The sequence below is a fragment of the Chiloscyllium plagiosum genome, chromosome 42, assembly GCF_004010195.1.
Source record: "Chiloscyllium plagiosum isolate BGI_BamShark_2017 chromosome 42, ASM401019v2, whole genome shotgun sequence".
NCBI classification, from domain to species: Eukaryota; Metazoa; Chordata; class Chondrichthyes; order Orectolobiformes; family Hemiscylliidae; genus Chiloscyllium; species Chiloscyllium plagiosum.
This window is the reverse complement of record NC_057751.1, coordinates 11,051,090-11,065,116: the sequence shown is the minus strand read 5'-3', so window position 1 is coordinate 11,065,116 and position 14,027 is coordinate 11,051,090. Positions and strand designations below refer to the sequence as shown.

General features: G+C 40.5%; 1 protein-coding gene across 4 annotated transcripts in view; it reads left to right on the top strand.

Moving 5' to 3' along the window:
- nsd3 (nuclear receptor binding SET domain protein 3) overlaps positions 1 to 14,027 on the top strand; it is a 101,743-nt gene that overhangs the window by 554 nt on the left and 87,162 nt on the right. For 3 of the 4 annotated variants that reach the window (XM_043681452.1, XM_043681453.1, XM_043681450.1), the window contains exon 2: positions 9,926 to 10,650. In XM_043681452.1, coding sequence (XP_043537387.1) covers positions 9,970 to 10,650 — 681 coding nt within the window. In that variant the 5' untranslated portion in view covers positions 9,926 to 9,969. Of the gene's footprint in view, positions 1 to 1,343; positions 1,734 to 9,925; positions 10,651 to 14,027 lie in introns of those variants that run through there. The other variant, XM_043681451.1, reaches the window with a different exon arrangement.

The following is a 14,027-nucleotide window of genomic DNA, read 5'->3' as shown; positions in this document are numbered from 1 at the left end:
CTATTTGCTTTTTTTTGTAAGGGCAATTCTTGCAGATGTGGGGATGGTGGTGGAAAAGATCAGGGCAACTTGTCATCTGTCTGAGCTGTCAGAGGTTTTTCTGAGAAATGATTTTTGACAGGTGACGTTCCTGCCTTGTTCAGTTTTTGATGTCCATGTTTGTCAGCAGATGAGATGACATTCAAAATGTAACCATAGCACTTGTTGTCATTTTGGAAAGAAAACAGTGGGAAGAAGAATGTTTGTGAGCAGAAGCTGACACAATTAATGAAACTTAAAAATTTATTTCTGAGCTTAAATGTGGTTGTAAACTTAAAACTTCTTTGCAACAAAAAGTATGTATTTTACTGACAGTTGCTTGTATAGATTTTTACAACAGACATGGAGGCCATTTGGCCCATAGTGCCTCAGCTAGTTCTTTCACAGATTTCTCTTGTTGTCTTACTCTTCTGATTTCACCAAAACTATTTCAGTGTGTTCTTTCCAAGCCTATCTGCAATCTATTTTTAATGTTACTTCTGCTTCTACCAAAAGGAACATTGAAAAACAGCTTGTTCACATGCCAAGATCTTTTTTATTTGTTCATAGTATGTGGATGTTGCTGGCTAGTCTAGAATTTATTATCGATCCCTTATTACCTTTGATCTGAGTGGCTTGTTGCACAGTTTCAGAGGGTGGTTCATGTGTGGAATGAACTTTGGAGAAAGTGGTGTATTTGTACCCACATACAATGTGTAAAATACATTTGGATAAGGACATGAAGAGGAAAGGTTTTGAGGGATATGGGCCAAGAATAGGCAGATGGGACTACTTAAGTTTGGGATTATGTTTGGCATGGACTGTTTGAACTGAAAGTTCCGTTTCTGTGCTGTATGACTCTTTGACAGCCACATGTCACCTGTGTTGTTGTGGATCTGGAGTCACATTTGGGCCAGATCAGGAAAGGATAGCAGATATTTTTCTCAGAAGGATGTTGGTGAACCAGATGGGTTTATATGACAATTGACGGTGTTTACATGATTGCTGTTACAGTCATAGAGTCATAGAGGTGTACAGCACAGAAACAAACCCTTCGGTCTAACTTGTCCATGCCGACCAGATTGCCCCTCTCACCCTAAACCTATGCCCTCTAGTTCTGGACTCCCCCCCCACCCCAATGAAAAGATTTTGTCTATTTATCTTATCCATGCCCCTCATGATTTTATAAACTCCGATGAGGTCACCCCTCAGCCTCCAACGCATCAAGGAAAACAGCCCTAGCCTATTCAGCCTCTCTCCACAGCTTAAATCCTCCAACCCTGGCAACATCCTTGTAAATCTTTTCTGAAGCCTTTCAAGTTTCACAACATCTTAGACTAGTTTTCAAAAAAAAATTCAGACTTTTTAAATGGAATTCAGATTTGACTATTCACCACAGTGGATTCAAGCTGATATTCCCGGAACATTAATAACTGTGAATAATGTAGTGATAGCAACACAATGCCACAGCCTTTCTTCTGACGAGAAAGTACTGCCTGAAAGTGTGGTGGAGGTGGGTTTAAGCCAAGCATTCAGAAGATAATTAGGTTATTATCTGAAAAGGAAGCATGTGCAGGATTATGTGGAGAATGAAATTAAGAGCATGACTAATTCAGAGAGGCAGAGAAGACAAGATGGCAGACTACTTCATGATGACAGTCCCATGATCCTGTGCTCACACATTGAAGTGGTGCATTAAGTAGCATAATCACTATGTGAGTATGATATTTTTTCCCAAATTTTTTAAATCTGTGTCTTCCGGTTACTGACTCCAATACTGAAAGTGGGAGCATATTATCCTTATGCGTTTAGTTTATCTTTATCTCTCATAACTTTTGAACATCTTTTTTGAATCTCAACATAATGCTTTAAGAACAATCTCAGTTTACCTTGTCACTTCAGATATCCAATGTTCCTCATCTCTGATACCATCTTGTAAATACCATCTTGTAAATCTCTTCTGAAATCTTTCCAAGGAGTTAATGCTCCTGTTCAAGTTCAGTGCAGTACTCCAGGTTATATTGTACAAGTAGTTTATAAAGATGCTTTTTTATACTCTGTTTTATTTATAAAGGCAGGAATCCTGATTTTTAGTTTTGAAATTGTCAAGCCACTTTAAAGTATGTACATAAGCAAACCATCACCACCACCCCACCCACCCAAGTCTCTCCTTCTGTACTCCTAATTACATTGCATCATTAATTTGTAGTATCTCTCCTGAAATTTCCTTTCAACATGTGTCATTTCAAATTTGTTTAGTTGTCTGTCTATAGCTTCCTAAGTCTGGTGCTATCCTCCTCACTGTTAACTGCACTTAGGGAGTTTCATATTACCTGCAAGCTTTGAACTTGTATGCTTAAAAACAGAAATCCAGGTCATTGACACATCAAAGAGACCGTTTATCTTAATCCCAACCTCTGACGGGCACTCTGCTGTATATAGGTGACAATGAGAACTGCAGAAGCTGGAGATCAGAGTCTAGATTGGAGTGATGCTGGAAAAGCACAGCAGGTCAGGCAGCATCCAAGGAGCAGGAAAATCGATGTTGGAATGATTCCTGATGAAGGGCTTTTGTCCGAAACGTTGAGTTTTCCTGCTCCTCAGACTCTGCTGTATCTGTCCAACTATTATGCAACTCTCCTGTTTTATGACTCTATGAGCCAGTTGTGTGACAACACTGCCATTACCCCTTTAATACAAGTAGCTGCAATTTTCTCGTCAGTTTTGTTAAACTAATGGATGACTTTCTTTCTCCTCATTGATTTTGAAAGTCCATGTATACCACATCAACATCTTTCAACATTTCATCAAACAACAAAATCCGATTTGCCTATCCAAATCTTTTTTAAAAATTCAACAGCAGCTGTATCATATTAGTTCATTTTTTTCCAAGTAACCGTTCTTTTCTGCAGGTTCCTGACTCCCTGAGAGTAATTTTAGGCTTACTGACCTGTGTTTCCTGAGTTATCTTGTGTTTTTTGCATATTTGTGTATGACAGCCCTCCTAGCCTCTGAGACTGATGTATACCCAAAGACAATAGAACGATGATGGCTCCAGCACTGCCATCACTCCTTTTATACCAGATGCTGTATCTTCCTGGCCATGGGTACTTGGGGTATGGATAATCCTTTAAGTATGTTCACCATATGAACTGTTTGCCAATTTAATTTTTTTTGTATTACCTCTTCCTCCACGAAAGGGCTGTACAACGTTTGACACGTTTGTTGGTGAAGAGAAGTCTCAGAATAAGGGAACTGACATTCTGCACTGAGATGAAGGGGAATTTCTTCACTCAGGGTGGGAATCTTTGGAAATCACGACCACGTCAGGTTGTGGAGGCTCAGTTATTGATGATGTTCAAGGCTGAGATTGATACATTACTAGAAATAGTAGATTTCAAAGCATATAGGGATGCTGTGGGAAAGTGACTTTGAGGGAGATGATCAGCCATGATCTAGAGTTGCTCAGTAATAGTTCGTAGGTCTCCTGCAATTTCTGTGTAATTGCGTTGACATCCTTTTCTTGCATGATGACTGGATACTGCTCTTTCAGTCTCAGCCTTGCCCTCTGCCTCCATAAGATTGTCATTTTTTTTGTCCCTGATCAGCCCTGTTTTTAGCCTCCTTCCTTTTCATCCTTTTTCCTTCTGCTTTTCATTGACATTTGACTTTTCAGATTCATACTCCGCCCTGATTTTATCCATGAGATGCTTTGTGTTTTTACATGAGCACTTTAAACAACTCTTGTCTGACACTGTTGGGATTTAGGTGCTGAACAAAACAGTCTGATTCCAGTGAGGTCAATAGTTAACTGAAGAGAATGTTTCACCTGGGCGATAACTCAGAATGTGAGATGGATAACAGATCACTTCCTGCTTTGCACATGAGCTGTTGTTTACCCGGTTTGAATTTCTGTGTGCCATGTTGGTCTACTCACCAGAACAGCTGTGTGGTAGTTCTACTACCACTGACTGTCTCTGGTGTGCTTTATAAATACTCCTGAGTACATTGTTAGGCAATTTGCAAGGGATGTTGGAAAATCACACTTGTTATCTTGGTTCACCCATAAGGAAGGGCTGTTTTGATGAGATGTAGGAGGACTCCTGTGGACCCAAACCCAAGCGTGAAATGGCTGACCCTTGAGAGAGCATTGAGGGAGGAAATAAAGTTTGTTGCAACATAGCTGTTTCCCAAACACGGCATTGTTTAAAATCCTTAGTCAGCCTTTACTGATCAGTGAAGCTTTTAAATCCATTTAGTTCAGTACGATGATACAATCTGAAGTAGTATGAAATTGACCGTGTTGGCTTTTCTATATGGAGCAACATCACTGAATTAGATTGTTGCAATATGATTGAAAATGATTAAAGCGAAGTGAAATTGATGTTTATGATTGTTTGTTAGAAAAGATAGTATCCAAACTTGTAGAGCCATAAGATAATTTCTCGCCCTCACTTTTGCATGTCAGACCTTTCTCCCTGGTAAAGCACCAAATCATTGATGCTTTTTAGCCAAATAAAATGGAGGGGAGGAAGAGAATAATGTGTTTCTGACCAAACCGGTTTTATATGTCAGGTAATGTGGTTTCACTAAATATCATTCTGCTCAGAGAAGACTGTGACGAATACAGTCCTTGTCACCAGACTGGCTTTTCTGATGACAATGGTGCTACAATTTTTCAAATGGCTCCATTGATGTTTTTCAAGAAGGTCTAGTTTTTGCATTGTTTATTTCAGAAGGGAATTTTATTTCATCATAAGCAAAGGATTGTAGTGTCTATCTGTGCTTCCATGTTTGTGGTGTTTTAAAATGCTGCGCCTAACAGTGCAGATGATGTAGAGGGAAAGGATGTGGGTTCATGATCAGAAACCACGCAAGTTCCTGTCCTTGTTGGCTCTCTGTGGGGAGGGAGGGAGGGAGGGAACGTGAGCAGCTGAGTCATTCAGTGCACCAACAAACTGCTCAGCTGCTCACTGCACATCTGGGAACAGATTTATTTTCAACTGTGGAGAATGCCCCATATTGCTGCAGAGGGGAAGGGGACACATGTCAGCAACCATATTCTCGATTCAGAGTGGGCAAAAAACAGTGATAAAGCAGCTTCTTATTCAGGAGAAAAGGTCATCCATCACTCTTTTACTTGATGTGCTGTGCTGCCAATCTCTGTTAATTTTTTTCTGATGTTCTGTTTTGAGCTGATCACCACAAATATGTAGGCATTGCCTTCAGAAGCAAACCATCAATTGGTAATATGAGATGGTGATGTAAATTACTGCAGTTTTGAGCTGATTGAGATTTTTCATTGCCTCCCCCACCCCAAAAAAAAACAGGGCACTCTCTCAATAATCCCATTTTCTCTCTTCAACCTGAGGTTGATCCCTGCATGCGTAGATCTCTGTAGGCCCTGCCAGAGTACAGCCTGGCTGATAACTCAATCTCGTTTTCTTTTTACTCTTCCACCACTCCCCCCGCCCCCAACTTGGTAAACTAAGAAGCCAATTGCAGTGTGATCGAATTATTCAGCTCCATTTAGACTACAGCTGACTTCTGTTAACAGAAAAATTGTTTGAAAGAAAAAATCAATCATGAATTTGTATATGTTGTAAAGAAAAGAACTACCTAGTTTGCACAGTTTACCATAATATTAACTAGACTCAAGTACAACCTGAGGACTTTGCTGGTATCTGGGGATTATTTGGTACATTAAATCATTAAGTCTGTTTAGGTGTTTTATTCATTTGCATGAGGTCACTTGGGAATTCTATGTAAATATTGCAATATACAGGGAGCTTTGTGGTAGACCTGCCATTCCTTGATTGAAATTAATTTGTCGGTTCATGCTCCTCCCATAATTTGAAAAAAAAGAAAAACTGTGTTTCCAGTGTTGATTGAAAATATATTCAGCAATGCAGTGTTTGCTATGATGTATGTTCTTAATAAAAAATAAAAGCAAATTACTGTGGATGCTGGAATCTGAAACCAAAAGTGAAAATGCTGGAAATTCTCAGCAGGTCTGGCAGCATCTGTAGGGAGAGAAAAGAGCTGACATTTCGAGTCTAACTGACCTTTTGTCAAAGCTGCCAAGTATGTTCGGATGTTGAGTGAGTTCTCCTAAGAACTAAACAAAGAAACAGTAGAAAGCTGAAGTATTTTTTAAATTAAGGAAGAAGCATTGACTGAGTTTGTTCATTGAGAAAGTCTAGTTTTTGAATTCTGATTTTTAATGGATTGTAAATATCTATCGGATAAAGCATTTGAGTAAAACTTGAATACTTGGTCAATTTCCAAGTTTGAAGTTTGAGAGACCAGTGTTGTTCAGTCTTTGTTGTCACCCACAAAAACTAGTGTTTGTACAATGCCTTAACCGTAATGAAATGTACCCAGGCACTTGACAGGAGTGTCAGAAAACCAAAATTGATGAGTTACACAAGGATCCATGAGGGTTGATGACCAATAGTTTACCTTTCAGGAATACTTTAAAGAAGAGGCATTTGGATGGGTATATGAATAGGAAGGGTTTGGAGGGATATGGGCCAGGTGCTGGCAGGTGGGACAAGATTGGGTTGGGATATCTGGTCGGCATGGACGGGTTGGACCGAAGGGTCTGTTTCCATGCTGTACATCTCTATGACTCTAAGAGAAGAAAGGTGGTGAGAATGAGCAGGGAGGATCATTCCTAAGTGAATCACCTGTAAGGTTGATGTGTATTATTTTTATATATTGCACTTTGCAACATTTGATAATAATTATCTTTGTGAATAAGCCAGTTAAATCCATTGTTCCACATTCATTGGGTCTGCCGAGTCTCCTCCTTGAGAACGTTTACTTGCTGTTCTGCTGTTGTTGATGGATTTGCTGTGCATTTTGCAAATAATAATTATAGAAAAAGGTAAATGCGGCCTTGACTGTAATCTTGTGCCCTGAGGGGGAACATCTGCCAGTTATGAGTGACATGAGCAGACACATAGGAAATAAGGATACTGTATAGGTTGTCCTGGGTGTTCACTCCATTGTTTGATTTTAGACCTTCAAGAAATTCAGTATTTGTACAGTGATGTTGAGAACCTCTGCTTTTTGAACCACCCTTCCGCCCCTTTTTCTCCAATTGTTCCTTTGTAATTTGAGTTCTGGTTATTGTGTCTAATTACTGCCTGATGAGGATCTGCCGTTGCATGTACTGCAATACATATACCCCTGTATTCACGGCTCATTTTCTGATCCTAGTGATACAGATTGCAGCTGATCTCTGTGCAGTTGGAGTTCTGGCTGTATCTTTGTTACGTAAGTGCTGCCGTAAAATGTGTTGTTGCTGTGCTGTTTGTAGATGTTTTTAAAAATAGCAAACTCCTAGCAGTTTCCTATTCTTGCATAGGCAGAATAAGTAATTGGGTATGTGAGGGACGAACCAATGGGAAGTACAGTACAATGATTTCCGTTTGATGTTTCTTGGCGTGGATTAGCAGGAAGCACTCAGTTGTGACTTCACCTAGAAACTCATTGGTTTATACTGGAAAGTACCCTGGCTAAAGTCTTATAGCTGCAGTGCAAACTTGATTGGCAGATATGGGAGTCTGAAACTTGTAATAACTGATCAATAATTTGGCCTCCACTTTCCATTTGAAGGTTACAAATAAATAGCTGTGGGTTTGAATAATCCCACTCTTCCATTTTCCCACAGTCTTCTCTGTTTATTCCCTAACCCCACAGACACACGTGTTCCACGCCCCCACCTCACCACTATATCTCTCTGACATACAGCATATGAATTGCAGGGGAACCAAAAACCCATTGGTTATCTGTTTCACTCTAGTTTATCGCAAGCACTTTAAAAAGATGTTCTTTTTGCTGGTGTTTCTTGTGTGCCTGTTCCAACATATAAATGGTCATGATGGTCATTTTTACTTGGAAGAATAGTTCTGTAGTTAAAAACATCTTTACACATCGTTTTCTATGCTGAGCCGTATCATTTTCAAACAAATCCAATTGGCTGCCAATAATTCCACTGTATTTCAACTTCCTTTCCGAACCAATTTCTGTAAACAGTGAACGTGATCAGACATTCTGACTAGCAACCTTGGATGTCTTTTTGTCCTGTTACGTACATTATATGTTTTAGGTTTGTCCAGTTTTTTGTTTGGTTGGTCTGGTTTTCCTGGGATGAGTTTTGTTTTGTTTGTCTGACCTTTCACTGTCCAAGTCTCATACACTGAGAGCAAGAGTTCTAAAACAGCAATTAGGCAAAATCTGAAAAGGATTTCACAGTAGAATAAATCAAGTCTTGAATGTTGATTAACTAGAACAGAGTGGAGGCAGTGTGCCTCCATCATGAACAATGCTCAAGTTAGATGAGAGAATGTTTCCCTTAATCATCTCTTTTACTTCCTGCAACGTGGCTATATAGGGTTTTGTCTTCCCTGTTAAAGCTAGAGATTGAACCATTGGAATACTGGACCTAAGGTGTAGTTGTACTGCTGTCCTGTGCACTACAGCAACTTCAAGGGAAGCTTTGCTCCATTCTTGCTGACAAGGCTCATCTAGTGTACCAAATTTGCACGATTGTGCACAGGGCTGGGTTTTGTCTTCATGCAACAGTCTTTTCCCGTTCACATGAAATTTGACCTGGACTCATTCCTAGTGTTCCTGGTTTTGAAATAGTCCAGCCTGTACGAGCCATTTGTCTGACAATATGGTGTGGAATAATGGAAGTTGTTCGTAGTACAGTTGTTTCCATGGAGTAACAATTGATATTATGAGATTGACAACAGTTATTGAGCAGAATAAACACATGACTCTTAAGGGGCCATTGTATGTTTCCTTTTACTCATTGTAACTGGTTAGGTGCGTTGCAGAGAGTCTGAAACTCCTCGTGTGAAAGACTGTCTCAGGAAAAAAATAGTTGATTGTCAAAAATGATTATCGAAGAAAGAAATTCTGGTGGAAGTTAGGATAATTTGAAAAATCCTCCTCATCTTGTCTCACACGATAGGGGTCCTATCGGAAAGATGATGTGAAACTTGAAAGGGTTCAGAAAAAATTTACAAGGATGTTGCCAGGGTTGGAGGTTTTGAGCTATAGGGAGAGGCTGAACAGGCTGGGGCTGTTTTCCCTGGAGCATCAGAGGCTGAGGGGTGACCTTATTGAGGTTTACAAAATTGAGGGGCATGGATAGGATAAATGGATAAAGTCTTTTCCTTGGGGTCGGAGAGTCCAGAACTAGAGGCTGGTACAATTGCAACATTTAAGAGGCATTTGGATGGGTGTATGAATAGGAAGGGTTTGGACAGATAAGGGCCGGGTGCTGGCAGGCGAGACTAGATTGGGTTGGGATATCTGGTCTGCATGGATGGGTTGGACTGAAGGGTCTGTTTCCATGCTGTACATCTCTATGACTGCTTGGAATCAAAATTTACTTGCCTTCTTTTGGACCAGAAAAGTGTTTCTTGGAACATTTCATATTATTAAAATCTTAGTATCATGATGGAAAGCAGTTTTCTTGCTTCATGAAAAGCACCACTTTTTACTGTTCCTCTGTACTGTCACTGGTGTTTCTGCTTCAAGATTAGAGTGGTGCTGGATGATCATACCATATGGCATTAAGTAGGGGGTCAGTGCTGGTTAAATTCCCAACTGTATGTAGTATTTTCTTTCATCCTGTTAGAGATGTGATCATTTTGAAATGAGTTGATTTAAAGGCTCGGTAAACTTGGTGTAGAGCATTGAGTGTTTACAGCACAACTGTCCATACAACTGGTATCATCAGTCAAGCCAATCTTGAGCAAGTTAATATGATTCGTTGTGTCTTGAGTGAATCATTTTGGAGTTGGCCTTGCATTACATGAGAGTTACGATCATGTTGTGCATTGATGTGAAGAGTGAAAAAACATTTTGTGTTGTCATTGTTCCACAGGCTCAACAAGAGAGAGGGAAAGTTGAGGATGCGGGGGCAACACGATGGATCTCTCGTTCACATTCATGAAAGGTATCATGGGAAACACGATTCAACTGCCGCAACAACTTATTGATTCAGCCAATATGAGACAGGTTCCTGATGTTCTCAATGCCAGCAGTGGCATCAGGGAAGACAGAGGGCAATCCTGTGAAGCTTCCCTCCAGCAAGGGTTTATCTTTCCTGCTTCTGGTGCTGATAATATCCCACCAGTCACCAATGGCTACTCCAATGTTAACATGTATGAGACGCCAAACAAGCACCCAGCATATTCCCAGCTCCCCAATGGATCTGCCAATGGCTACGGAACATGTAAGAATATCAGTTCCACTGAATCTTGCACAGCGGGAAACCACTTGGTGAAACAGCCCGAGATTCAGGAGAAAGCACCCTCTCCTCCTGTTCCTGAACCTGTCACACCAAAGAAGACGGGCTCTCCAGAGATTAAATTGCGCATCACTAAAACTTACCACAATGGAAAGGCACTGTTTGAGTCCTCACTCTGTGGTGATCTCCTGAATGAGCAGCAGGCTCAGGCTGCTGAGTCTGCAGTGACTCGCAAACCAAAACGGGAGAAAAAGAAAAGGAGCAAGCATGATTCTACCACCACTGACAGCCAGGAATACAAAGCTGTCAAAGTGGAGCCTGAAGACTGCAAAGTCATGTATGGAAACCCTGTTGTCCAGGTATGCCTCTTTGTTGAGCGGGTCTTGTAATGGGTAGGGCCATCTTTTCTAACGTGAATTCTAACCAGTCACTTGCTCGATTGAATGTTAAAAATGTTCTGTAACTCAACCAAGTTAAGGTACATTTATGCCACAATATTTATTGAAAGCATTAGGTATAAATTGTATTTTAAAAATGTTTTTTGTCCATTTGGTTCTTTCATTATGCTTTGCTACTGTTGGTCAAACTGTCTCTGCATTTGTCCAGAATGGGAATGCTTTTACCTCTTTGACATTGCAGTATCTGAGACAGATAATCTGCTGCTTCTGTTCTTGACACACAAGTGTTCTTGTGTTTAACGCACCCTGAATCTGACAATCCAGGCATTGTGTTTGGTTTGTTGTCAAAATGTAGTTTCCACCCCTACCTTTTGGATCCATTGTGTATGCGGAAGCAACTCCCTGACTCGAGAAAATAACAACTTTTCTTTTCCCTTTAATCACCCTGCCCTTCCCCCCACAAATTAAATATCAGAAAGACCAATTGGTACTGATTGCACTTATCTTCCTGACCACTGTCTTGGGGGGAAGCTGCACAGTTTGCAATGTGACTGTCCTATCTGAAGCCCAGCTGAACACAATGCTTCATGAAAAGCACCACTTTTTACTGTTCCTCTGTACTATCACTGGTGTTTCTGCTTCAAGATTAGAGTGGTGCTGGAAAAGCACCGCATGTCAGGCAGCATTGGAGGAGCAGGAAAATCGATGTTTCGGGCAAAAGCCCATCAGGACATTGCTGATGAAGGGTTTTTGCCCGAAACGTCAATTATCCTGCTCCTTGGATGCTGCCTGGCCTGCTGTGCTTTTCCAGCACCACTCTAATCTAGACTCTGATCTCCAGCATCTACAGTCCTCACTTTCGCCTGGTGTCTCTGCTTATCTGTGCAGAAGCTGTCATCCAAGCTTTTGTTTCCCTCAGTTTAGATGATGCAAGAGCTATCATGGCTTCCTCCCATCTTTGACAGTAGATCGAGTTTCACTCATTTTAAAAAGCTGTTGTTAATATTCCGACCTGCACAATACTCTCTCAAACTTATTTCTCAGCTGTATTGACATATTTGGTCATCTTTAAAAGAAATACAAACTTTCCCGTATTCAAATTTCTGAGTACCTGCACATTTCCCCATCTCTCTAACTTCATCCAGGCTGACCACGCACCGAGAATTTGCTTTGAACTATGTGCACTCCATCCATTCTGGTGTTGGCAGTTTTACCTTCATCTCTCTGGTATCAGTCTCAATATCTCGTTTATTGATTTGGTATCATATTTTGTCAGATTATACTCCTGGGCAGCAGCATGGGATTTTAAATGCTTTCGAGGCGTGATATAAATGCATCTTATTGTTGCTTCCAGAGCATAACACATGTCATACTTGGACAGCAGTCGGAAATGATCGATCTTTTCTATTCACCTGCACTCGAGAGCAAATGCATGGTCTATGTATGGCTGATACAGAGGATTAGGCCTGTTAACATTCTATTTGAATTGGCTAGTTAATGCTTTAAAACAAAAATTGATCTGAATGCATATCCGAAGTGTGAATATTTAATTGTTTTAGCCAGTTAATTCTAGAGGACGTCACTGTGGATTTTTTCTTGCCAAGTTAGTTTATCTGATTTCAGTAAAGCAAGACAATGTTTTGATGCTCCTCCCCAAAGCAGTATGAGTCATAATGAAAATGTATTAATTTACTTAATTATCTGAAGAAATGGATAGGTAGAAACAGTGTATATCCTCACATCATGAAGTTATATGAGAAAGGATAGTACCAGTCATTTAACTTGAACTGACTGTTGGACAGATGAACCTTTTTAAAATGTATTAGCTGCTTTGCAAGAGCAATTTTCCCAGTCTCTGACCTTGGAATTCATACCGGAATTGATTTCTCTTCCTTTGTTTCTCATCCATGCTCTTTCTCAAATCTTGAAACATGTTTGTAACCCTTTTCCAAGGGGTTTCCTTGAGGTGGCGGTATTCCTTTGGGGTTAGCATCTGTCTTCCATGATTGCTGTCTGTCAGAAATCGCAAGAAGTCATGGTGATAAAACCATGTCTTTGATCGCTAGAAGCCAACAGAACGTGGGCGTAGGTTGGTTTAATTTCCCACCACAGCAATTCTATTGAGATTACGGTTTATTCCAGTGTTGAGGGGGGTGATATGTTAGTGGAGTGTGACTCACTCCAAATGGAATTCTTGCTTCACTTAGTTTCCAAGTCAGTTTGGTTTGTTACACCTGTTTTCTTTGTTCCAAGTTCAACATTGTGTGGTGAACGCAATGTTAATTTCAGGTACCCCTAATGTGCAGTTAGTCTACAGAAATGTCAAAAAGGTGAATTAACAAGACAGGATGTTTCATCGATCATCTCAATGGAAACTGGAAAGAATCAAAATGTCTATTACTGGGAACTGAGACTGCAAATAATTTTAGTTTCCTGGATTCTTTCTCAATTTACAGTAACTGTGACTACATTTTGGAGTGTGTTATGTTTATTTTTAGTGTTGATGTCTGTGGCCCTGTTATCATTTGTGATAACACATCACAAGTAATAATTCATCTCACGATTGTTCTGTGGTGAATTTTCTTCTGTTGTGGCCCTGAGGTGCGCATCAGAACAAATGTAAATGGGTATAAACTGTAAATGTATGGCTGTTGAGGCTGATGTGATTTTACTGAGCTTGAGGCAACACATCCCAAGTCAATAAATAATGATTTAAATGATTACCCAGACAAAGTTTTTATTTTTCTGAACATCTGTTGTTTTTTCTTGTTTTTGGTTGAGAATTTGGATGTTGAACTGCCTGTCTGATAGGGATGGATATTAAGGACTTTGGAAAAGGAAGGCTCTTGTTGGAGCTTCATGTTGACTCCAACATGCACTTCCATCTGTTGCGCACTTTGAGAATTTTGGAAGCCTACATGATGTACCATAAAATGGAGTCGGTTAGATTAGATTCCCTACAGTGTGGAAACAGGCCCTTTGGCCCAACCAGTCCACACTGCCCCTCCGAAGAGCGACCTACTCAGACCCATTTCCCTCTTACTAATGCACCTAATACTCCGGGCAATTTAGCATGGCCAATTTACCTAACCTGCACATCTTTGTGATTGTGGAAGGAAACCAGAGCACCTGGAGGGAACCCACACAGACACGGGGAGAATGCGCAAACTCCACACAAACAGTCGCCCGAGGCTGGAATTGAACCTGGGACCCTGGTGCTGTGAGGCAGCAGTGCTAACCACTGAACCACTGTGCCACCCCTGAGCCACCATGCCATGTTGTTGCTAAAGTGAGAAATATATCATTAACTGCCCATGTCAGAATTCACAGTAAAAGCT